Here is a 26,329-nt window from a genome sequence, read left to right as displayed (position 1 = left end):
TCCTTAGCTCCAGCCAAATAGATTCTGCCCTCGATCTCTCAGGGAGATCCTTTATCTCCAGCACTGCAATGCTCTCCTTAATCACTAAAGCTACCCTTCCACCTTTTTCCCGTTCCTATTTTTCCTGAACATCTTTTATCCAGGAATATTTAACATCCAGTCCTGCCCTTCTTTGAGCCAGGTCTCTGTTATAGCCACAGCATCATATTTCCACATTGCAATTTGCGCCTGTACCTCACCAGTCTTATTAACCAGACTATGTGCATTCATATACATGCACATCCCCCTGACACTTTAGTTTAAACAGTCCCCAAAAGCCCTGGCAAATCTCCATGTGAGGATATTGGACCAATTCTGCTAAGATGCAAGCCGTCCATCATTTCCATCAGAGTCAAAGCTGTTGACGTAATGTGTTTGTTCAAGTGAGTGTAACTAATAGCAATGATCAGGGGTATAAACGTGTCAGTGGAGACTTATCCCTTGTATAAATCAGGACGCACTGGAATGGATCAGTGCTGAGTGCCTGCTGGAGCTGCGGGTTCTAGGCTAGCAGACCTCCCTGTTTCTCACAGAAATGGGATATCCAGTACTCTATCAGCTAGAAGACATTTATTATCCTGTACTTGCAGCAATTGGAGTCCCTGGTGAGCCTCTATCTCAGATCTTAAATGTGCAAATCGATATTAACTGTGCTTCTCAGCTCGTTATTATTTCCCACTGTGTGTTTTACACAGCCACCTGTTCTTCTCCAGCAATTTATTGATGGAATCTCCTCACTGTCTCCTCTTTCAGGATTGCAGGAGTTGTATTATGTCTTGAATGGTATTGGTTTAAGTACTCCTGGCATTGTTACTGGATTATTTTGTGCATTGAATGTATTTGAATGGGATGTCTCGGTTAGGATCAAGAATCAGACCATCATGAGCTTTTAACAGTTTCACCATGTGGAATGAACCTGCCTTGGAATATTTTTATGATTTTTTTTCAGTGATTGCGAACGAGACATCTCACAGTCTAAGTGTTACAACGGGGCAGCACAATGTCCTCCTCCCCAATAACATGGTTCCAACTAACTGGGATTTCATGTATTTATTGGTCATCACTGCTGTAAAATATTATTTCATTCTGTTTGCGTCTGACGCTGTTCAGAGGTCTGGCTGCTGAACTGAGTTTTCTGCTGACACTTTCACATCTCTTTCTCTGCTTCACTGTGGAACCTTCACAGCTACTGCACGACATTGTAAAATAGAGAGCATTGATGTGATGCTTTATTGGTTTTCACTCTATCACCTGGAATCAAGAGTCTCCCATATATCTATGTATTGTCAGCTGCAGCGCTGATGTTGATGCTTTATTAATGAAACAATCTCACATTTTAACAGTGTACTTTATAATTCCAGGAGAAGGAATGATTGTGAGGTTTGTCTGGAAGAAGGTTTTGATCCTGTTTAATCAATGCACTGTAGATGAACTGTAGCGTGTAGGTGAACAGGTGGAGACTTTGGTGTTGCGTGAACAAACTGACTCAGAGAAAAGAGCCATTGGACACGTGGCTGTTGAACAGCATACAGGCGCAGAATGTAAGGAATGAATCGGATGTGAAAAGTGGCATCAAGTAACAATGGGCAGGGTGTGAGCACTCCAGAGAGATAGGGAAGGAGATAGGAGCACGGAGAACGAAACCAAGGGAAAGAGATAAGCAAAGGTAAAGAGAAAGAAGCAGCAGTGTGAATAATTTTCCATCATAAAGTGCTGGAATGTCCAGAACAATTAGTGAGAGAAACTGTGAGTTGAAGTTATCCGTTGTCACATTGCATTCATTGTCATTTTGGAGTTGATCCTCTGTATTTATTTCTGTCAGGTCCTCATTTTCATTTCTAGACAGTTCTTATTCCTTATTTACTGACCGAATAAACATAACAGAATCAGTTCTTCACTGATGGTAATTCACCCTTTAACCGACAAGGAGGCAGTGGTGTAATGGTATTGTCGCTAATAACCCAAACACGCAAGGTATTCTTCTGGGAGCATGCGTTCGAATCTCACCACAGCAAGTGGTAGAATTTGAGTTCAGTTAAGAAAGATATGGAAGTTAAAAACCATTGCCGATTGCTGTAAAAACCCACCTGGTTCAGTTTTGGGAAGGACATTTGCTGTCCTTACATGGTCTGGCCGTCATGTGACTCCAGAACCACAGCAAGGTGGTTGACTCTTAAATGCCGTCTGAAATGCCCAAGCAAACAACTCATTTGTATCTAACCGCTACGAAGTTAATAAAAAGGAATGAAACCGGTCGGGCCACCCGGCATCGGCCTACGCACTGACAACGACAACGCAAACCCACCCCTGTCGATGCTGCCAAGTCCTCCTCATTAACATCTGGGGGTTGTGCCAATGTTGGGAGAGCTGTCACACAGACTAGTTAAGCAACAACCTGACATAGTCATACTCAAGGAATCATACCTGCTCCAGTACAGCTACAACACTGGCATCTACCCTGAAATGTGGACAATTGCCCAGGTATGTCCTGGACACAACATCAGGACAAGTCCAACCGGGCCAACTACCACCCCATCAACCTACTCTCAATCTTCAGTAAAGTGGTCGAAGGTGTCATCAAGCGGCACTTGTTCACCATAACCTATTCAGTTTGTGTTCGGCTGGGGCCACTCAGCTCCTGACCTCATTCCAGCTTTGGCTCAAACATGGACAAAAGAGGTGATGTGAGAGTAACTGCCCTTGACATCAAGGCAGCATTTGACCGAGTATGGCATAAAAAAGCCCTAGCAAAACTGAGGTCAATGGGAATCAGGTGGAAATACCACAGCTGGCTGGAGTCATACCTAGCACAATGGAAGATCGTTGTTGGAGGCCAACCATCTGAGCTCCAGGACATCACTGCAGGAGATCCTCGGGGTAATGTCCTCGGCCCAAACATCTTCAGCTGCTTCATCAATGGCCTTCCTTCAATCATAAGGCCGGAAGTGGGATGTTCGCTGATGATTGCACAATGTTCAGCACCATTCGTGACTCCTCAGATACTGAAGCAGTCCGTGTAGATATGTAACAGGATTTGGACAGTATCCAGGCTTGGGGTGATAAGTGGCAAGTACCATTCGCGCCACACAAGTGCCAAGCAATGACCATCTCCAACAAGAGAGAATCTAGCTATCCCCCCTTGACATTCAATGGCATTACATTCGCTGAACCACACCCCCCCCCCCCCACCCCCCACCACTATCAACATTCTCGGGGCTACCATTGACCAGAAACTGAACTGGAGTAGCCATATAAATACCGTGGCTACAAGAACAGGTCAGAGGCTAGGAATCCTGCGGCGGGCAACTCACCTCCTGACTCCCCAATGCCCGTCCACCATCTACACGGCACAAGTCAGGAATGTGATGGAATACTCTCCACTTGCCTGGATGGGTGAAGATCCAACAACACTCAAGAAGCTCGACACGATCCAGGGAAAAGCAGCCCGCTTGATTGGCACCCCATCTACAAACATTCACTCCCTCCACCACCGACACACAGTGGCCGCTGTGTGTACCATCTACAAGATGCACTGCAGCAACGCAGCAAGGCGCCTTAGACAGCCAACCATCCAAAACAGCGACATCTACCAAATAGAAGGACAAGGGCAGCAAATGCATGGGAACACCACCACCTGCAAGTGCCCCCTCCGAGTTACACATCATCCAAATTTGGAACTATATCGCTGTTCCTTCACTGTCGCTGGGTCAAAATCCTGGAACCTTCCTAACAGCACTGTGGGTGCAGCTACCCCACATGGACTGCAGCGGTTCAAGAAGGCAGCTCACCACGACCTTCTCAAGGGCCGTTAGAGATGGGCAATGAATGCTGGCCTGGCCAGCGACGCCCACATCCCATGCTTGAATACTAATAAAATTTAACAAAATCTGGTTTTAGAATATCTGTGACCGCTGATTTCAAGAAATAGCAAGGCTGATATCAGAAATATGCTTGAATTGGCATTTATTGCCCGTACGATCTAAATGTTTTGGCTAAATGTTTATAACCAAGGAACTGTTCTCCAACACCAGCAACTACAGGGATTATTGTTGAATGTATTAATTGAGTTGTATTACTGGGATCTATAAATTCGATTTCCTCTGACACTTGTGCCTCGGTTTCTCCCTTTGAATCTCCGCCTCTCCTCCCACTGTATTGAATACTTAGGAGCTTCGTCCATTGCTTCAGTTTATCCACTTTCCCAAATCATCTGCTTCTGTTTCCCCTCCAGCTCCAACATGTCCTTTTCCTTCTCTCCCTCCCAATCTCACTCACAGGATCGTCCAACCTGATAGGTATACAGGAACATAGGAGCAGGAGGAAGCCATTGAGCCCTTCAGTCCTGCTTCGCCATTTTAGATCATGGCTGATACTCAAATACAGTTTTCAGCCCTTTCCCATTGGTAACGGTCCCTGTCGGTTCTCTGAACCCAGGGCAACAACCAGCTGCGCTTCCCGCTCTCCGCAAGCATTCCCAACCAACAATCTGGAGGCAAACTCCCATTTAACCCATTGGATTCCATCTCTGTAAAATCCCTTCTCATTTACCCACTGGCACTGCATCCTAACTCAGTACTTCCAATAGATCCGGTGCTGACTTTATTCACTTTCTGTATCAATTTCCGAATTCATTCTTATTATTCAAACATTTCACTGTGGCAAAACACTGCCCAGATCAATTAATCAGTTTTCACTGTTCAATACAGCAACAAAGCTGGAAATTGCAGCCCAGATCCTATCAAATTGTTGCTTTATCTCCCGCTCTGATCAGTAATTTCTCTCCTTCCTTTTCTCTCTCTTCCAGTTAACTTGGTGGCGATTGTGATCCTATCCCGAGGAAAGTGTGGTCTCTCCAAATGTATCACTGTCTACCTGGTGGGAATGGCAGTGGCTGATCTCCTGGTCGTTATCACTGAACCCATATTGAGTTGGATTGTTTCACTTTATTTCCCAGATTCATTCCTGAGAATTACTCCTGTGTGTATTCTCACTGCCGTTCTGCTTTCTGCAGCCACAGGTGTTTCTGTATGGCTCACAGTCGCTTTCACCTTTGATCGATTTGTGACCATTTGTTGTGATAAGCTGCAAAGAAAATATTGCAGTGAGAAAACGGCGGCTTTGGTTGTAGGAACAGTGAGTGTGCTGGGCTGTTTAGAGTCAGTCCCTTGGTACTTTACATATAAACCAAGGTACATTATTGATAATGTTCCCCTACGTTGTGTCCATAAACCTAGCTTCTATACTTCCCCCATATGGGGGGTATTTGAATTGTTTCACCTCATTCTAACCCCCTGTGTCCCGTTTTTTCTGATTTTGCTGCTCAATGTTCTGACGGTCAGACGTATTTTATTTGCAAGTAAAGTCCGCAGGGGATTCCAGGGCCACAGCAATGCAGAGAATCACAAGGACCCAGAGATGGAGAATCGCAGAAAATCAATTATTCTACTCTTCAGTATATCCGGCAGTTTTATACTGTTATGGGTGACCTGGGTTGTGTATAACATTTATAGGCGAATTGCAGATATTCAATATTATTACTCCACCACTGACCCTCACTACATCACAGAACACACATCAAAGATGCTGCAGCTCCTCAGTTCCTGCACCAACACCTGTATTTACACTGTGACGCAGACTAAATTCAGACAGGAGCTGAAGAAAGCGGTGAAATTCCCTTTCAATCTAATTGTTAAACTAGTGAAATCATAGAAAGAGCTGAAGGGTTTCAAACATTGGAAGTAAATCAGATTGCATATTCCATTCTTTACACTCCCCACAGGACAGAAATACATTTTATATTCACAGCACTGAGCAATGAAATGATTTTAAATCTGATTCTGAGTTTATATTTTATTGAAAATGTGACCTATTGAGGCAGGACTTGTTCTGCAGAAGATTTAATTTATTTAATTTTGATTTTTTTGGTTTAATTTAATAAGATTCATGAATTTTTTCTCAAAAGGGTGTCATTGAAAAGCTCATATGGATTCAACTAAATCCACCCTGGACCCAGAGCTAATTGGACAAAACTGCAAATCACAGTGATTGTGAGTAATGACCTGCTCGGGTATAAAATTGAATCCCGAGCTGGGCCCATCCTGACCACATCCACCCCGAACACGACCCGGCTCAATTCCTTTAATTTTTCCTGCGCCCGACCCGACTCAACTATCCTAATGAAGTTAAAGTTATCATAAAGGTTATTGTGCTCTGCCTTGTCCAAATGTTGCGATCTGGTTCATCCGTTCTCGCAGCAGGCTATTCCTGCAGATGGAGTTGTGGGGAATCTGGTCCTGATCCTGTCACCAGGAACCAACGCCCCACCCCACCCCCACTCCGCCATCAAACTTTCACAAACGAGCACGTTGTGCCCGACTTCATTGGATAATGATCAGGGGTAGAAACCTAGTTATTACCCTCTCCCTTTTTCAGTGAACACAATTTTCGGAGGGCTGTAGAGATTTGGAGCGGCGGCGGGGGTGGAGGGGGGAGGAGGCGGGGCGGGGTGATGCAATGCCATGGCGATTTGAACATGAGCAACACAGAGGCCAATGATCATTTCCTTACCGCACTTCCTAAGCTCACTGAATTCAATTCAGAGAGATTGGACTGGAAGCTAAACTTCAGTGAAAGGAAAGATTGATTGATTGGAAAAATGGCAGATCAGATAGCATGCTTTCCCAGTGCTGTTTGATTGTTCATGTACAGTACTGCAGATTCCCGGTTCTGTCTGATAACTAGTCTAAAGTAATTAGGAGAGCGAAGAAGGGGCATGAAAAATCATTGGCAGTCAAGATAAAGGAAAATCCCAAGGTGTTTTACAAGTATGTTAGAGGGAAGAGGATAACCAGGGAAAAAGTGGGGCCCATTAGGGGTCAAAGAGGCGTACTGTGTGTGGAGCCAGAGAACATTGGTGAGGTATTGAATCATTACTTTTCATCTGTGTTCACTATGGAGAGGGACGATGTAGGTACAGTGATCAGAGAAGGGGATTGTGAAATACTTGAACACATTAGCATTTTAAAGGAGTAGCCATGTAAATACCGTGGCTACAAGAGCAGGTCAGAGGCTAGGAATCCTGAGGCGAGTTACTCACCTCCTGACTCCCCAATGCCTGTCCACCTTCAACAAGGCACAAGTCAGGAGTGTGATGGAATACTCTCCACTTGCCTGGATGCGTGCAGCTCCAACAACACTCAAGAAGCTCGACACCATCCAGGACAAAGCAGGCCGCTTGATTGGCACTCCATCGACAAATATTCACTCCCTCCACCACCAACGCACAGTGGCAGCAGTGTGTACCATCTGCAAGATGCACTGTAGCAATGCACCAAGGCTCCTTAGACAGCACCTTCCAAACAAAGAACAGTACAGCACAGGAAAAGGCCATTCGGCCCTCCAAGCCTGCGCCAATCTTGATGCCTGCCTAAACTAAAACATTCTGCACTTCCAGGGACCGTATCCCTCGATTTCCATCCTATTAATGTATTTGTCAAGATGCCTCTTAAATTTCATTTCATGCCTGCTTTCACCATCTCCCCTAGCAGCAGGTTCCAGGCACTCACCACCCTCTGTGTAAAGAACTTGCCTCGCACATCCCCTCTAAACTTTACACCCCTCACCTTAAACCTATGTCCCCTAGTAACTGACTCTTCCACCCTAGGAAAAAGCTTCTGACTATCCACTCTGTCCATGCCGCTCATAACCAGCGACCTCTACCAACTAGAAGGACAAGGGCCGCAAATACATCGGAACACCACCAACTGCAAGTTCCCCTCCAAGTCACACACCATTCTGACTTAGAACTATATCACCGTTCCTTCACTGTTGCTGGTCAAAATCCTGGAACTCCCTTCCTAACAGCACTGTGGATATACCTACCCCAAATGGACTGCAGCGGTTCAAGAAGGCAGCTCACCACCACATTCTCAAGGGATGGGCAATAAATGCCGGCCTGGCCAGCGTCGCCCACATCCCATGAATGAATAAATAAAAAATTATTCGCTGTATTAGCGGGCCTGAAGCTGGATAAATCTCCAGGCCCAGATGAGATGCATCCCAGGCTGCTATGCGAGGCAAGGGAGAGATAGCGGGGGCTCCGACGCAAATGTTCAGATCCTCTCTGTCCACAGGAGGGGTAGCAGAGGACTGGAGGACAGCGAATGTGGCACCATCATTAATTACAGGCCATTGAGTCTAACATCAGTGATAGGGAAAGTATTTGGGGAAAAAAACTGTGAGACAGGATTAATCTCCACTTGGAGAGGCAGGGCTTAATCAGGGATAGTCAGCATGGCTTTGTCAGGGGGAGATCGTGTCTAACAAATTTGAATGAGTTTTCCGAGGACATGACTAGAGGTGTAGATGAGGGTAAAGCAGTTGATGTAGTCTGTATGGACTTCATGAAGGCTTTTGATAAGGTCCCGCATGGGAGATTCATTAAGAAAGTAAAAGCCCATGGGATCCAGAGCAATTTGGGAACTTGGATTCAAAATTGGCTCAGTGAAAGAAGGCAGTGGGTGATAGTAGAGGGTTATTGTGCGATAGGAAGCCTGTGACCAGTGATGTACCGCAGGGATCGATGCTGGGACCCTTGCTGTTTGTAGTGTACATTAATGATTTAGACGTGAATGTAGGAGGTATGATCAGTAAGTACGCAGACAACACGAAAATTGGTGGTGTTGTAAATAGTGAGGAGGAAAGCCTTGGACTACAGGACAGTATAGATCGGCTAGTAAGATGGGCAGAGCAGTGGCAAATGGAGTTAAATCCTCAGAAATGTGAGGTGATGCACTTTGGGAGCTTTAAGAAAGCAATGGAATATACAATGGATTGTAGGACCCTAGGGAGTACAGAGGGTCAAAGGGACCTTGGGGTGCTTGTCCATAGATCACTGAAGAATGTAGATAAGGTGGTTATGAAGGCGCCAAGGATACTTGCCTTTATTGGCGGAGGCCAAGCATATAAGAGCTGGGAAGCTATGATGGAGCTGTATAAGATGCTAGTTAGGCCACAGCTGTAGTATTGTGTGCAGTTCTGGTCACCACATTATAGGAAGGATGTGATTGCAGTGGAGAGGGTGCCGAGGAGATTTACCACGATGTTGCCTGGGCTGGAGCATTTCAGTTATGAATAAAGACTAGATGGGCTGGGGTTGTTTTCCTTGGAGCAGAGAAGGCTGAGGGCGGACCTGACTGACTATAGAAAATAATGAGGGGCATTGATAGGATGGTTAGGAAGAAACATTTTCCCTTAGTGGAAGTGTCAATAACTCCGGGGCATAGACTTAAGGTAAGGGGCAGGAGGTTTAGAGGGGAGTTGAGGACGGATTTCATCACCCAGAGGGTGGTTGGAACCTGCAACACACTGCCTGAAGCAGTGGTACAGGCAGGAATACTCACGACATTCAAGCAGTATGCATATGAGCATTTGAAACACCATAACATACAAGGCTACGGGCTAAGTGCGGAGAAATGGGATTAGATAGGAGGGCTGCTTGATGGTCGGCGCAGGCGCGTGGGCAGAAAGGCCTGTTGCTGTGCTGTAAAACTCTATGACTCTATATAGCAATCTCTAACCTGCAGTCTATTTCTATCTCTGTGTTTTTGATTTTGAGTGTTGGGTTATCTGCAACCTGTCCACTTATTTTGTTTGAAACATCTTACTTTGTACATTTTCGCTTCAGATATATCTGTGTGTAGCTTGCACTCTGTCCCCATCATTTGCTGGTCTCTGAGTGTAATTTTGCTTCTTTACATTTCATTGTCCGGTATATGAGTGTTGGGTTCAGTCTTTAGCCAGAGCACTGATTGTGAACTGAACTTTTCCGATGTCCCTTTTATGTATTATTTAATAAAGATCTTCCTATAGTTTCTGACTGAGATTTAATTTATTCGTTTAAAGGACATGTCTTCCTAAACAAAGATCTCATTGAAAGAAAATTGAAGCTTAGCTTTCTGCGAGAAGCACATGGATGACATGTGTCTTTTTTTTTGACATCGCATTGACAATATTTACTTTATAAAATGCAGCTGCATGGTACCAGAATTGAGGTCTGACCTGCAGTCGGAAACCAGGGTCAACTGCTTGGAAGGCCGATTTGATCATGCAATATACCAACATCTCTCTGTGAGTTTGACATATGTAAATGCGTACCTTATTTATGGAAACATTGAAAAGTTAAGACGCAGAAAGAAGCCACTTGACCCATCATGTCTATGCCAGCCGAAAAAAAACGATCCACCTATTCTAATCCCCGCTTCCAGCATTTGATCTGTAGCCATGCAGCTTATGGTACTTCACGTGCATATCCAGACTCCATTAAAATGAGTTGGGTCTCTGCCTCAACTAACCTTTCAGACATTGAGTTCCAGACCATCACCAACCTCTAGGAGAAAACGTCTTTTCCTCATCTCCCCTCCAATTTTTCTGCCAATCACTTGAAATATATGCCCCCTCGTCCCTGACCTCTCTGCTAAGGAAAATATACCCTTCACCTCCACTCAATCCATGCCCTTAAACATGTTGTACATTTCACTTGAAGGAAACAGGCTTGCTGCAGGGTGATGCCGATCAAACAGGAGAGTAAGTCTGATTGGATGATGAGATTATTTTGTCAACTTCAATTCAGTAATGGCTTTGCCATTTTTCGTTGGTAAAATGTTGCTGCAAAGTTGCAGAATTAAAACACAGGTGCAATTGAACATTGCGTTCGCTGGAAACCGAACCCGGGTCAAGGGCTTGGAAGACAGTTACACTGACCCCTTTACTGCCATTGCTTACTTTGCAAAGCTTCTCACTCTTCATATATGGACCACACACATCCTAGCTGTTTGGAACTGGAATGTTTTGGATGAAATAATTAGAAACCATTTTAATCTGCACCTAAACACCACGTTCATGTTCCCATCATAGGATGGAATGATGGAATGGTGACAGCATTGAAAGCGGCCATTCGGCCCATCGTGTCGGGTCGGCTATCTGCAAGACCAGCTCACCTCGTCCCACTTCCCAACCTTTTCTCCATAGCTCTGCTGTTTTGTTTACTCTTGATTTAATTATCAAATTCTCTTTTTAAGGTCTCGGTTGAATCTGCCTCCAACACACTCGATGTTATTACCTGATAATTTAAAATATTTATGAAGGAATGGCTATTTTCCGCCAGGAGATGGCACTTGCCTAAAATCATTTGGATCTTGCAACTTGTTTTTGCACATCTGCATCGCAATGGATGTGCTGCTGCGTGGGGATCTGGCCAAGCACGCCGTCTCGGCAGGTGCAAAGGTGGTGACCAAGTAGACCAGCTCATTTCAGATCTCCACATTGTACAGAAATAAAGCACCAAACACAACATCTCTTTTAAGATCCACCGGCAGATTCTCTGAAAGAACTGCGACCACACCTCTCTTAAAGAATCGTTTTACTGTAATGATTTCAAAAGCAACTCTTCAAATTTCAGACCGAGTTAATTTCCAGTTCTCTGACAAGCATTTTCACTGACCGGCTCCATCACTGCATATTTTTTAAAACATTTTCCACTGTTCAACTAAATATCCACCAATAATCCGCTCTCTCCCCCGCAACCCCCCCCCCCCCCCCCACCCCCACCTCCCCTCCGTCCCGCCATGTCCTCGGACTCAATCAATTGCTGTCCCTGCACCTGATCTTGATTTAAGTGTATGAGTCAGAGTGCTCCCATCTCCTTCACCATCTAGCCCTTTTTAACCTTTCTGTAATTATGATTTGGGAACAAATTCCATTTATTAACCTCAGACCCACCTGCAACCCAGACTGATGTTCGCACAGAGACAAAACATGGATTATTTTGCAGACTCTTTCAGGGGTTGGCTTTTCACAGGAGTGTGAGGACTGGTTTCATTCCAACAGCAGGGCCTATGGGAAGGGATGTGCGATTCGGTCTAATTGGTTATCTTTAGAAAGATTGAGCTGAAATTTGTGGTGGTACATGATCTGAATGGGGCTTTGTTCCAGTCCGTTACAGGCAGTTTGAAAGTGATCGGGTTATCAACCTAACTTTAAAATTCACTCTGAAACTAAGTCTGTCATTGGTGAGGAAAATGCGGAATCAAGAATAATAGATGACTAACGTAACATACGTAAGAATTAGGTGCAGAAGTAGGCCATTTGGCTGATGAAATGTCGGGGGTGCTTGACAGGGTAGATGCTGAGAGGATGTTTGCCCTTATGAGAGAGACCAGAACCGGGACACAGTTTAAACATAATTCATGGCAGATCAGTTTGTGGCCTCAACTCTACTTTGCTCTTTGCCCCCTAAACCTTTATACTCGCTTGTGAAATAGGAATTTGTGTAACTCAGTCTTAAAATTATGCAACGGCCCTGCTTCCACTGCTCCCTGACGACCCTCGAAGAACAAGAAACAATCACCATGTTTATTGGTTGATTCCTTATTTTGAAACTGTGTTCCCTGGGTCTAATATCTCTCAGAACGGGAAACATCTATGTATCAGCATCCACCCTGCCATGGGCCCTGCAGATCTTATATTTTTCAATAAGATCACCTCTCATTCTTCTTACCGCCAATGGATACAGGGCAACCTGTCCAACCTTTCCCCTTAAGATAACCCCTTCATCTTAGCAATCAGTCGACTGAACCTTCTATGAACTGCTTATAATGCAACTTTATCAATTGAAGAGACGAAAACTGTACACAGTACGACAGATGAACTCTCAGCAACACCGTGTAACACTGCAGCAAACCTTGCTTACTTTAATAATTCATCCCTCTTGCAATTAATGGCATCATTCTATTTGCCTTACCAATCACTTGTGCGTGCATACTAACAATTTGTGTTCCATGTACCAGGACACCCAACTCTGCCCCGCAGAGTTCTGCAATCTCTCTCCATTTAAATAATAACTGGACGAGTTCACATTTTCTCACATTAAACTTCATCTTCACAATTGTGACCACTCACTTAAAGTATCTAAATCCCTTTGCAGATTCCTTGTGTAGACCACAGAGCTTACTCTCTTACCTATCCCTGCATCATCATTTAGCAACGATACATTTGTTCCTTTCATTCAAGTCATTTATAAAAGCTTGTAAATAGTTGTGGCCCCAGAACTCAATCCCCTGGCACTCCACTATTTACAACTTGTCAACCCAAAAATAGCACATTTAGCCCTACTTTCTGTTTCTTGTTAGGTAACCAATTATCTTACAATGCTAAAATGTTACCCCCTAACCATGAGCTCTTATTTTGTGTGGCACCTTGCCAAATGACATTTTGTATTCTAAGTACAGCACATCAAATATTCCCCTTTATTAACTTTGGTTGGAACATCCTCAAAAAGCTCTAATAAGTAAGTCAACATGATTTCCCTTTCATAAAACCATGTTGACGCACCCTGATTACTTCACGATTTTCGAGGTGCCCTGTTGGACCCTCTTCAATAATAAATCCAGCATTTTCCCTATAACAGAAGTTAGGCTACCTGCCTTGGAGTTTCCTGCTTTGGGGTGGTAGTGTATTTATTTATGTTATGGTGTGTGTGTGTGTGTGTGTGTGTGTGTGTGTGTGTGTGTGTGTGTGTGTGTGTGTGTGTGTGTGTGTGTGTGTGTGTGTGTGTGTGTGTGTGCAGTTAGATTTTTTTCTGCAGCTGATCTGCTATCCCCACCCGCATCCAACCCCTCGCATGTTCCTATCTGTTATATATAGTTAAAGTACCTAAAACAAATCCCAGTTCCCTGCTGATTTCCAGCTGATAAACTGTCAGTGCGTATCACATTTTCTGTTGTTTAATAACAGTCACAGTCGAAAGCTGATACTCATTGAGGTTGCGTGTGTGTGTGTGAGAGAGAGAGAGATGGAGAGATTCAGAAAGTGTCAGTCAGTGCCTGGTTATTTATCTATTCTATGTCTCTCTGTGTTAATCTGTGTCAAGATGGGAATATTGTTTACATTTTGCAGTCTGTATTCCTATGTGTTATTGTGGCAGTAATTTTAATCTCTGCCAGTCTCTTGTGCTGTATATGAGTGTGTAACTATCAGTCTCAAGTACTGTGTGAGAATTAGATGAATGTTTTAGCTCAAAGTCTCTGGTGCTTTAGGTCACTGTGAAATTGAATCTATACATGTCCACAAAGTGCTGTTAGAGAGTCTGGCCATCAATTTTCAACCATTAGTCTCTGCTATTGTATGAAATGTGCCATTAATATTCTATCTGTTAACATGTAGTAGTAAAAACGAGAACACAAGAACATAAGAAATAGGAGCAGAAGTGGACCATATGGCCCATCCAGCCCGCTCCGCCGTTTATCGATTCTACTTTTTTGTGCCCTGACTTGATGGCATTGCATGTTTTTCTTTACATTAAAGACAGAAGTGCTTGGAACTTTCTCTCCTGCTCAGGCGTTTCGTCTCATTGATAAAAATGCTGTGACATCTGTTGTCTGCAGTTATTGCTCTTAAATTCTTAAAGCTGCTGGATCTCTTACGGTGGCCTCAGTTCTCTTGTGGCTTTGGAACCTACCTTCACCTGATTAAAAGCACAAATGATTATTTGGATTAATGACACTCTGGCTCTGTCCCTGAGCCCAATGGCTTAATTTGTCCAATTATATGTCAATTTAGAAACTTAAAATGGAATAATTTCCAAGCTGCAGCGGGATTAATTTCATTTCTTGTCTCCAAGGGGACGGAGCCAAAGATTCTCAGATAAGTTACTTCAAGTAAATTTTAGAACAAACTTTCTCGATTGCAAAAAAGAACGAAACACTATTTTAAACTGTTTCCCCCCTAATTCTTTTGGTATCCTTATGGTTTAAAACAAGAAAATCTTGAGCAACATACCCGTGTATGTTGATTATAACAGGCACTTTGCAGCAAAATTATTGTCAGTTTTGGAATGTTGCAGATTTCTTTTTAATCTAATGCAAAGTATAACCGACAGGAATATCAGAACGAATGGCATCGCACGAAAAGATCCCTCAGGATGGTTGCTTTGCCAAACAGCAGAACAATGATGGGCACAGTAGGGGGCAGTCTTTTGAGGTTTTTTTGCTGCTGTCTTTTGTTGTCCTGCGCATGACTTTGAGCGTTTGACGCTGACGCCGGGGGAATGAAGTCTGGACAGGTCTCTTCTCAGCACTGAAGTTCCTCTCCACGATGAGAGGAAAGCTTTCAAGCAAAGCATTGTTTTAGAGCCACCGTCCAACATCAAGCCACCGTCCAAAGGACTGTCACTGACCTCATCTCCTCTGGAGAGCTTCCCTCTACGGCTTCCAACCTCATAGTCCCACAACCCCGGACAGCCCGCTTCTACCTCCTTCCCAAAATCCACAAACGGGACTGTCCCGGCAGACCCATTGTGTCAGCCTACTCCTGCCCCACTGAACTTATTTCTTCCTATCGAGACTCTATCTTTTCTCCGCTGGTCCAGTCTCTTCCCACCTACATCCGTGAATCTTCTGACGCCCTCTGTCATTTTGACAATTTCCAGTTTCCTGGTCCCAACCGCCTCCTCTTCACTATGGACGTCCAATCGCTCTACACCTCCATCCACCACCAAGATGGTTTGAGGGCTCTCCGCTTCTTCCTGGAACAGAGGTCCAACCAGTCCCCATCCACCACCACCCTCCTCCGCCTGGCTGAACTTGTTCTCACATTGAACAACTTCTCCTTCAACTCCACGCACTTCCTTCAAGTAAAAGGTGTCGCTATGGGTACCCGCATGGGTCCGAGTTATGCCTGCCTTTTTGTGGGATATGTCGATCGTTCTTTGTTCCAGTCCTACTCAGGCCCCCTCCCCCAACTCTTTTTCCGGTACATTGATGACTGTATCGGTGCCGTTTCCTGCTCCCGCCCCGAACTAGAAAACTTTATCAACTTTGCTTCCAATTTCCACCCTTCTCTCACCTTTACATGGTCCATCTCTGACACTTCCCTTCCCTTCCTCGACTTCTCTGTCTCCATCTCTGGGGATAGGTTGTCCACCAATATCCATTATAAGCCCACCGACTCCCACAGCTACCTCGACTACACTTCTTCACACCCTACCTCCTGGAAGGACTACATTCCATTCTCCCAGTTTCTCCGTCTCCGACGCATCTGCTCTGATGATGCTACCTTCCATGACGGTGCTTCTGATATGACCTCCTTTTTCCTCAACCGAGGGTTTCCCCCAACTTTGGTTGACAGGGCCCTCAACCGTGTCCAACCCATTCCCCGCACCTCTACCCTCACCCCTTCCCCTCCCTCCCAGAACCGTGACAGGGTTCCCCTTGTCCTCACTTTTCATCCCACCAGCCTCCATATCCAAAGGATCATCCTCCGCCATTTTCGCCACCTCCAGCGTGATGACACTACCAGTCGCATCTTCCCCTCCGTTCCCCTGTCAGCAATTCGAAGGGATCGTTCCCTCCGCGACACACTGGTCCACTCCTCCATTACCCCCACCACCTCGTCCCCGTCCCAGGGCACCTTCCCTTGCAATCGCAGGAGGTGTAATACCTGCCCATTTACCTCCTCTCTCCTCACTATCCCAGGCCCCAAACACTCCTTTCAGGTGAAGAAGCGATTTACTTGTACTTCTTTCAATGTAGTATACTGTATTCGCTGCTCACAGTGTGGTCTCCTCTACATTGGGGAGACCAAGCGCAGACTGGGTGACCGCTTTGCGGAACATCTCCGCTCAGTCCGCAAGCGGGACCCTGAGCTTCCGGTTGCTTGCCATTTCAACACTCCCCCCTGCTCTCATGCTCACATCTCTGTCCTGGGATTGCTACAGTGTTCCAGTGAACATCAACGCAAGCTCGAGGAACAGCATCTCATCTACCGATTAGGCACACTACAGCCTGCCGGACTGAACATTGTGTTCAATAATTTCAGAGCATGACAGCGCCCCATTTTACTTTCATTTTTAGTTATTTTTTCTTACTTTTTTTAACATTCTTTTTTTACATTTTTTACAATCTTTTTTTGCATTTATTTCATTTTATCTTAGTTTGTTCAGTTTGCTTACCCACTGTTTTTTTCAGGTTTTTTTTTAGGTTTGCACTTGCTGCTGTTCAATATTCAGTGTATTCACACCTAATCTGTACTAATGCTTTGTCTTTCAACACACCATTAACATGTTGTTTGCCTTTGCTCCGTGACCTTTTGGTCAGCTATGTGGCCTGGTCGAATCTGCACCTTCTCCTTTGTTATCTCTTGCCCCACCCCACCTCACTTGGTTATAATCTGTGACATTTCTAATATTTGGCAGTTCCAAAGAAGGGTCACTGACCCGAAACGTTAACTCTGCTTCTCTTTCCACAGATGCTGCCAGACCTGCTGAGTGATTCCAGCATTTCTTGTTTTTGTTTCAATTTCCAGCATCCGCAGTATTTTGCTTTTCGTTGCTCAGGTACAAGTTGAAATCATTGTACAGCATTCTATTAATTAAAAGGCTGGACAAACCTATCCCCGTAAGCGGTGGTGGTGTAGTGGTAAGCATAACTGCCTTACACGCAGTTGACCTCGGTTCGATTCCCGGCCATCGCAACCTGAAATTGCAAGTTTACTTTCTGTTGCAGTATGTTACAAACGAAAAAAATGTCAAAGCTTTGACAGAATTGAAATTGATAAAGTATTCTTTTCATCCAATCAGATTCATTCTCCCGCTTGATTGGCGTCACCCTGGAGCAAGTTTGTTTCCTTCAAGTGTTTCTCCAATTTCCTATTGAAATCATTGATTGTCTCTGCTTCCACCACACTTGTGGACAGACATTGCAGTTGCAATGTAGCAGGAAAAGCAAAAAGTGCTTCCTCAAATTTCGCTGCATCTCTTTCCCAAAACCATCAATCTGTGTCTCCTAGTCCTTGTACCATCAACTAATGGGAACTGGTTATCCTTGTCTAACTTACCTGCACCTGCATCAGATCTCCCCTCAATCCACATTGCTGTAAGGAGAAGAACCACTTACTTTGATAACACAATCCAGAGCCATCTATCCAAGCTTTTCAATAACAAAAGAATAGTTGTGTTGTAAGTAGTATAGATCGGAGAATAACTTCAAGAGACTTTGATAGATTAACTGATTGTCTCTGCCCAACGCACCAGATTTTCTGTATCACCTGAACACTGCTCACCGCTGTGTAAAGTTTACATTTATGCAAGAACTGCAATGTTAATGTTGGATTGTGAAGCATGACGGTCATCTTCACTGAACTATGTTAAAATGTCATGTTGAGAGATGTGTCAGAGTGGAAGATGCACGTAGCCATAGGAAACAAAAAGGCAAGTCATGTAGCTGGAGGAGAATCCACAATGTGGGCGCGATGGACCGTGACATATTTAACGTTTGTGACAAATAAGGACAGCTAAAATAATAGGATTAATGATATGCTTTGTACATCAATATATTGAAGTCTGTTTGATCTGTTGCTTGCTTTATTATGAAATGTGTTTTCAAGGCTATACATTGTTTAAACCTTTTTGAGAGAACGATGGGAGTCTCACCAGCACTCCTTGAATGGAGAGAGATGAGATAAAGGCAGAATTAAAGAAAAAAATGTCTGGGATCAGCAAGAATGTAACCTTTAGGATCCTTGCTAAAATAGAAAGAGTCGGGAAACATCTGTAATGTGTGTAGATTCAACCATTAACTAACTAGTGTCAAACAATGATGTCAACCTGGACCAATTAGGACACTTGGAACAATTCAAAACTAATATGGTAACATCCTTGCACCACAAGAAGGATAAAAGAAAGGGTGTTACAGGACATCGTCAGCACACTTAGAGAGGGGTCAACAGAAGATCGTTGGTACTTAAAAGGAGAAGATAGAATATAGTCAAAAAAACATAGCAAGGGATGAAGAAGGAGAGAAGTCCGTGCGGCAGCAAGCACAGAAACAAGAACGGGTGTTGTGTGTTACTGAATATCTATTACCATTGTTAAGTATTAACTTTGTACATCTTAGTTAAGCCTAATAAACTCTCTGACTTGGTCACATAACTTGAGTTTGTACCTTGTAGGTCTATCTTGGTCAGGAATCTAAAGGTGAGACGGGTTGGGTATTCTCTGTCTCACCTCTGTTCAGGTAATATCTAGCTGAAACTTACAGCTCTTTACTATTTGCATACATTGCTGTGTATTTTGTCCTCCTTAAACTTCGAAATTGTGGGCCCGTTAAAAACATTGTTCTTAGTCCAGTTTTCTGCGTCACTCCACCGCATAGTTCTGCCCAGTAAGCCAAAAGGGATCAGTTCGCTACTAAACTCTAAAATAAAAGCAAAATACTGCAGATGCTGGAAATCTGAAATAAAAACAAGAAATGCTGGAAATACTCAGCAGGTCTGGCAGCATCTGTGGAGAGAGAAGCAGAGTTAACGTTTCAGGTGAGTGACCATTGATCAGAACATTTGCAGCACTTTCTGATTTTATTTCAGATTTCCAGCATTCACAGTATTGTGTTTCTGTGAACATAATCGTCTTGCTCAGGAAGAGGTTGAAACCATTGTACAGCATTCTATTAATCAAAACGCTGGACCACTGTAGCACAGTAAGCGATGGTGGTGTGGTGGTGAGCATAGCTGCCTTCCAATCAGTTGACCTGGGTTCGATTCCCGGCCATCGCAACCTTAAATTGCAGGTTTACTTTATGTTGCAGTATTTTACAAACGAAAAAAATGTCAAAGCTTTGACAGAATTGAAATTGATAAAATATTCTTATCATCCAATCAGATTCATTCTCCCGCTTGATTGGCGTCACCCTGGAGCAAGTTTGTTTCCTTCAAGTGTTTCTCCAATTTCCTATTGAAATCATTGATTGTCTCTGCTTCCACCACACTTGTGGACAAACATTGCAGTTGCAATGTAGCAGGTAAAGCAAAAAGTGCTTCCTCAAATTTCGCTGCATCTCTTTCCCAAAACCATCAATCTGTGTCTCCTAGTCCTTGTACCATCAACTAATGGGAACGGGTTATCCTTGTCTAACTTACCTACACCTGCATCAGATCTCCCCTCAATCCGCATTGCTGTAAGGAGAACAACCACTTACTTAGATAACACAATCCAGAGCCATCTATCCAAGCTTTTCAATAACAAAAGAATAGTTGTGTTGTAAGTAGTCTCGATAGGAGCATAACTTCAAGAGACTTTGATAGATTAACTGATTGTCTCTGCCCAACGCAGCAGATTTTCTGTATCACCTGAACACTGCTCACCGCTGTGTAAAGCTTAGAGCATTTTCATGGCTTACATTTATGCAAGAACTGCAATGTTAATGTTGGATTGTGAAGCATGACGGTCATCTTCACTGAACTATGTTAAAATGTCATGTTGAGAGATGTGTCAGTGTGGAAGATGCACGTAGCCATAGGAAAAAAAAAGGCAAGTCATGTAGCTGGAGTAGAATCCACAATGTGGGCGCGATGGACCGTGACATATTTTACGTTTTTGACAAATAAGGACAGCTACAATAATAGGATTAATGATATGCTTTGTACATCAATGTATTGAAGTCTGTTTGATCTGTTGCTTGCTTTATTATGAAATGTGTTTTCAAGGCTATACTTTGTTTAAACCTTTTTGTGAGAACAATGGGAGAGTCACCAGCACTCCTTGCATGGAGAGAGATGAGATAAAGGCAGAATTAAAGAAAAAAATGTCTGGGATCAGCAAGAATGTAACCTTTAGGATCCTTGCTAAAATAGAAAGAGTCGGGAAACATCTGTAATGTGTGTAGATTCAACCATTAACTAACTAGTGTCAAACAATGATGTCAACCTGGACCAATTAGGACACTTGGAACAATTCAAAACTAATATGGTAACATCCTTGCACCACAAGAAGGATAAAAGAAAGGGTGTTACAGGACATCGTCAGCTCACTTAGAGAGGGGTCAACAGAAGATCGTTGGTACTTAAAAGGAGAAGATAGAATACAGTCGAAAAAGCACAGCAAGGGATGAAGAAGGAGAGAAGTCCGTGCGGCAGCAAGCACAGAAAGAAGAACGGGTGTTGTGTGTTACTGAATATCTATTACCATTGTTAAGTATTAACTTTGTACATCTTAGTTAAGCCTAATAAACTCTCTGACTTGGTCACATAACTTGAGTTTGTACCTTGTCGGTCTATCTTGGTCAGGAATCTAAAGGTGAGACGGGTTGGGTATTCTCTGTCTCACCTCTGTTCAGGTAATATCTACCTGAAACTTACAGCTCTTTACTATATGCATACATTGCTGTGTATTTTGTCCTCCTTAAACTTCGAAATTGTGGGCCCGTTAAAAACATTGTTCTGCGTACAGTTTTCTGCGTCACTCCACTGCATAGTTCTGCCCAGTAAGCAAAAAGGATCAGTTCGCTACTAAACTCCAATATAAAAGCAAATAACTGCAGATGCTGGAAATCTGAAATAAAAACAAGAAATGCTGGAAATACTCAGCAGGTCAGGCAGCATCTGTGGAGTCAGAAGCAGAGTTAACGTTTCAGGTGAGTGACCATTGATCAGAATATTTGCAGCACTTTCTGATTTTATTTCAGATTTCCAGCATTCACAGTATTGTGTTTCTGTTAACATAATCGTATTGCTCAGGTACAAGTTGAAACCATTGTACAGCATTCTATTAATCAAAACGCTGGACCAGCGCAGTACAGTTAGCGATGGTGGTATAGTGGTGAATATAGCTGCCTTTCAAGCAGTTAACCTGGGATTGATTCCCGTCCATCGCAACCTTAAATTGCAGGTTTACTTTATGTTGCAGTATTTTGCAAACGAAAAAAATGTCAAAGCTTTGACAGAATTGAAATTGATAAAATATTCTTATCATCCAATCAGATTCATTCTCCCGCTTGATTGGCGTCACCCTGGAGCAAGTTTGTTTCCTTCAAGTGTTTCTCCAATTTCCTATTGAAATCATTGATTGTCTCTGCTTCCACCACACTTGTGGACATACATTGCAGTTGCAATGTAGCAGGTAAAGCAAAAAGTGCTTCCTCACATTTCGCTGCATCTCTTTCCCAAAACCATCAATCTGTATCTCCTAGTCCTTGTACCATCAACTAATGGGAACGGGTTATCCCTGTCTAACTTACCTACACCTGCATCAGATCTCCCCTCAATCCACATTGCTGTAAGGAGAACAACCACTTACTTAGATAACACAATCCAGAGCCATCTATCCAAGTTTTTCAATAACAAAAGAATAGTTGTGTTGTAAGTAGTCTCGAAAGGAGCATAACATCAAGAGACTTTGATAGATTAACTGATTGTCTCTGCCCAACGCACCAGATTTTCTGTACCAACTGAACACTGCTCACCGCTGTGTAAAGTTTAGAGTATTTTCATGGCTTACATTTATGCAAGAACTGCAATGTTAATGTTGGATTGTGAAGCACGACGGTCATCTTCACTGAACTATGTTAAAATGTCATGTTGAGAGATGTGTCAGTGTGGAAGATGCACGTAGCCATAGAAAGAAAAAGGCAAGTCATTTAGCTGGAGGAGAATCCACAATGTGGGCGCGATGGACCGTGACATATTTTACGTTTGTGACAAATAAGGACAGCTAAAATAATAGGATTAATGATATGCTTTGTACATCAATATATTGAAGTCTGTTTGATCTGTTGCTTGCTTTATTATGAAATGTGTTTTCAAGGTTATACTTTGTTTAAACCTTTTTGTGAGAACAATGGGAGAGTCACCAGCACTCCTTGCATGGAGAGAGATAAGATAAAGGCAGAATTAAAGAAAAAAATGTCTGGGATCAGCAAGAATGTAACCTTTAGGATCCTTGCTAAAATGGAAAGAGTCGGGAAACATCTGTACTGTGTGTAGATTCAACCATTAACTAACTAGTGCCAAGCAATGATGTCAACCTGGACCAATTAGGACACTTGGAACAATTCAAAACTAATATGGTAACATCCTTGCACCACAAGAAGGATAAAAGAAAGGGTGTTGCAGGACATCGTCAGCACACTTAGAGAGGGGTCAACAGAAGATCGTTGGTACTTAAAAGGAGAAGATTCAATATAGTCAAAAAAACACAGCAAGGGATGAAGAAGGGGAGACGTCCGTGCGGCATCAAGCACAGAAACAAGAACGGGTGTTGTGTGTTACTGAATATCTATTACAATTGTTAAGTATTAACTTTGCACATCTTAGTTAAGCCAAATAAACTCTCTGACTTGGTCACATAACTTGAGTTTGTACCTTGTAGGTATATCTTGGTCAGGAATCTAAAGGTGAGATGGGTTGGGTATTCTCTGTCTCACCTCTGTTCAGGTAATATCCAGCTGAAACTTACAGCTCTTTACTATATGCATACATTGCTGTGTATTTTGCCCTCCTTAAACTTCGAAATTGTGGGCCCGTTAAAAACATTGTTCTTCGTACAGTTTTCTGCGTCACTCCACTGCATAGTTCTGCCCAGTAAGCAAAAAGGATCAGTTCGCTGCCAAACTCTACAATAAAAGCAAAATACTGCAGATGCTGGAAATCTGAAATAAAAACAAGAAATGCTGGAAATACTCAGCAGGTCTGGCAGCATCTGTGGAGAGAGAAGCAGAGTTAACGTTTCAGGTGAGTGACCATTGATCAGAATATTTGCAGCACTTTCTGATTTTATTTCAGATTTCCAGCATTCACAGTATTGTGTTTCTGTGAACATAATCGTATTGCTCAGGTACAAGTTGTATCCATTGTACAGCATTCTATTAATCAAAACACTGGCCCAACACAGCGTAGTAAGCGGTGGTGGTATAGTGGTGAGCGTAGCTGCATTCCAAGCAATTGTACTGGGTTCGATTCCCGGCCGTCGCAGCCGTAAATTGCAGGTTTACTTTATGTTGCAGTATTTTACAAACGAAAAAAATGTCAAAGCTTTGACAGAATTGAAATTGATAAAATATTCTTATCATCCAATCAGATTCATTCTCCCGCTTGATTGGCGTCACCCTGGAGCAAGTTTGTTTCCTTCAAGTGTTTCTTAAATTTCCTATTGAAATCATTGATTGTCTCTGCTTCCACCACACTTGTGGACAGACATTGCAGTTGCAATGTAGCAGGTAAAGCAAAAAGTGCTTCCTCACATTTCGCTGCTTCTCTTTCCCAAAACCATCAATCTGTGTCTCCTAGTCCTTGTACCATCAACTAATGGGAATGGGTTATCCCTGTCTAACTTACCTACACCTGCATCAGATCTCCCCTCAATCCACATTGCTGTAAGGAGAACAACCACTTACTTCGATAACACAATCCAGAGCCATCTATCCAAGCTTTTCAATAACAAAAGAATAGTTGTGTTGTAAGTAGTCTCGATAGCAGCATAACATCAAGAGACTTTGATAGATTAACTGATTGTCTCTGCCCAACGCACCAGATGTTCTGTATCACCTGAGCACTGCTCACCGCTGTGTAACGTTTAGAGCATTTTCATGGCTTACATTTATGCAAGAACTGCAATGTTAATGTTGGATTGTGAAGCATGACGGTCATCTTCACTGAACTATGTTAAAATGTCATGTTGAGAGATGTGTCAGTGTGGAAGATGCACGTAGCCATAGGAAAAAAAAGGCAAGTCATGTAGCTGGAGGAGAATCCACAATGTGGGCGCGATGGACCGTGACATATTTTACGTTTGTGACAAATAAGGACAGCTAAAATAATAGGATTAATGATATGCTTTGTACATCAATATATTGAGGACTGTTTGATCTGTTGCTTGCTTTATTATGAAATGTGTTTTCAAGGCTATACTTTGTTTAAACCTTTTTGTGAGAACAATGGGAGAGTCACCAGCACTCCTTGCATCGAGAGAGATGAGATAAAGGCAGAATTAAAGACAAAAATGTCTGGGATCAGCAAGAATGTAACCTTTAGGATCCTTGCTAAAATAGAAACAGTCGGGAAACATCTGTACTGTGTGTAGATTCAACCATTAACTAACTAGTGTCAAACAATGATGTCAACCTGGACCAATTAGGACACTTGGAACAATTCAAAACTAATATGGTAACATCCTTGCACCACAAGAAGGATAAAAGAAAGGGTGTTACAGGACATCGTCAGCACACTTAGAGAGGGGTCAATAGAATATAGTTGGTACTTAAAAGGAGAAGATAGAATATAGTCAAAAAAACACAGCAAGGGATGAAGAAGGAGAGAAGTCCGTGCGTCAGCAAGCACAGAAACAAGAACGGGTGTTGTGTGTTACTGAATATATATTACCATTGTTAAGTATTAACATTGCACATCTTAGTTAAGCCAAATAAACTCTCTGACTTGGTCACATAACTTGAGTTTGTACCTTGTCGGTCTATCTTGGTCAGGAATCTAAAGGTGAGACGGGTTGGGTATTCTCTGTTTCACCTCTGTTCAGGTAACATCTACCTGAAACTTACAGCTCTTTACTATATGCATACATTGCTGTGTATTTTGTCCTCCTTAAACTTCGAAATTGTGGGCCCGTTAAAAACATTGTTCTTCGTACAGTTTTCTGCGTCACTCCACTGCATAGTTCTGCCCAGTCAGCAAAAAGGATCAGTTCGCTACTAAACTCTAAAATAAAAGCAAAATACTGCAGATGCTGGAAATCTGAAATAAAAACAAGAAATGCTGGAAATACTCAGCAGGTCTGGCAGCATCTGTGGAGAGAGAAGCAGAGTTAGAGTTTCAGGTGAGTGACCATTGATCAGAATATTTGCAGCACTTTCTGATTTTATTTCAGATTTCCAGCATTCACAGTATTGTGTTTCTGTGAACATCATCGCATTGCTCAGGTACAAGTTGAAACCATTGTACAGCATTCTATTAATCAAAACGCTGGACCAACGCACTACAGTCAGCGATGGTGGTATAGTGGTGAGCATAGCTGCCTTCTAAACAGTTGACCTGGGTTCGATTCCCGGCCATCGCTACCTTAAATTGCAGGTTTACGTTATGTTGCAGTATTTTACAAACGGAAAAAATGTCAAAGCTTTGACAGAATTGAAATTGATAAAATATTCTTACCATCCAATCAGATTCATTCTCCCGCTTGATTGGCGTCACCCTGGAGCAAGTTTGTTTCCTTCAAGTGCTTCTCCAATTTCCTATTGAAATCATTGATTGTCTCTGCTTCCACCACACTTGTGGACAGACATTGCAGTTGCAATGTAGCAGGTAAAGCAAAAAGTGCTTCCTCAAATTTCCCTGCATCTCTTTCCCAAAACCATCAATCTGTGTCTCCTAGTCCTTGTACCATCAACTAATGGGAACGGGTTATCCTTGTCTAACTTACCTACACCTACATCAGATCTCCCCTCAATCCACATTG

The 26,329-nt window shown here is 43.1% G+C and overlaps 1 protein-coding gene and 3 non-coding genes across 4 annotated transcripts; all 4 read left to right on the top strand.

Annotated features, from left to right (window-relative positions):
* The first annotated feature begins 574 nt into the window (after positions 1–574).
* On the top strand, positions 575–5,748 carry LOC137381109 (probable G-protein coupled receptor 139). Its single transcript, XM_068053497.1, has 2 exons — positions 575–644; positions 4,844–5,748. Exons 1-2 carry the CDS (start codon positions 575–577, stop codon positions 5,746–5,748), a joined length of 975 nt encoding a protein of 324 aa, XP_067909598.1.
* Positions 5,749–17,493: 11,745 nt separating this feature from the next.
* Positions 17,494–17,565, top strand: trnav-uac (transfer RNA valine (anticodon UAC)). The gene has a single exon. It is a non-coding gene; the product is annotated as a tRNA-Val (tRNA).
* Positions 17,566–19,572: 2,007 nt separating this feature from the next.
* On the top strand, positions 19,573–19,644 carry trnag-ucc (transfer RNA glycine (anticodon UCC)). The gene has a single exon. It is a non-coding gene; the product is annotated as a tRNA-Gly (tRNA).
* Positions 19,645–25,858: 6,214 nt separating this feature from the next.
* trnar-ucu (transfer RNA arginine (anticodon UCU)) lies at positions 25,859–25,930 on the top strand. Its single transcript has one exon. It is a non-coding gene; the product is annotated as a tRNA-Arg (tRNA).
* The last annotated feature ends 399 nt before the right edge of the window (positions 25,931–26,329 follow it).

This window comes from Heterodontus francisci, chromosome 21 (assembly GCF_036365525.1).
Source record: "Heterodontus francisci isolate sHetFra1 chromosome 21, sHetFra1.hap1, whole genome shotgun sequence".
NCBI classification, from domain to species: Eukaryota; Metazoa; Chordata; class Chondrichthyes; order Heterodontiformes; family Heterodontidae; genus Heterodontus; species Heterodontus francisci.
The sequence above is the reverse complement of the archived record's forward strand: the minus strand, read 5'-3'. Positions and strand labels throughout refer to the sequence as shown.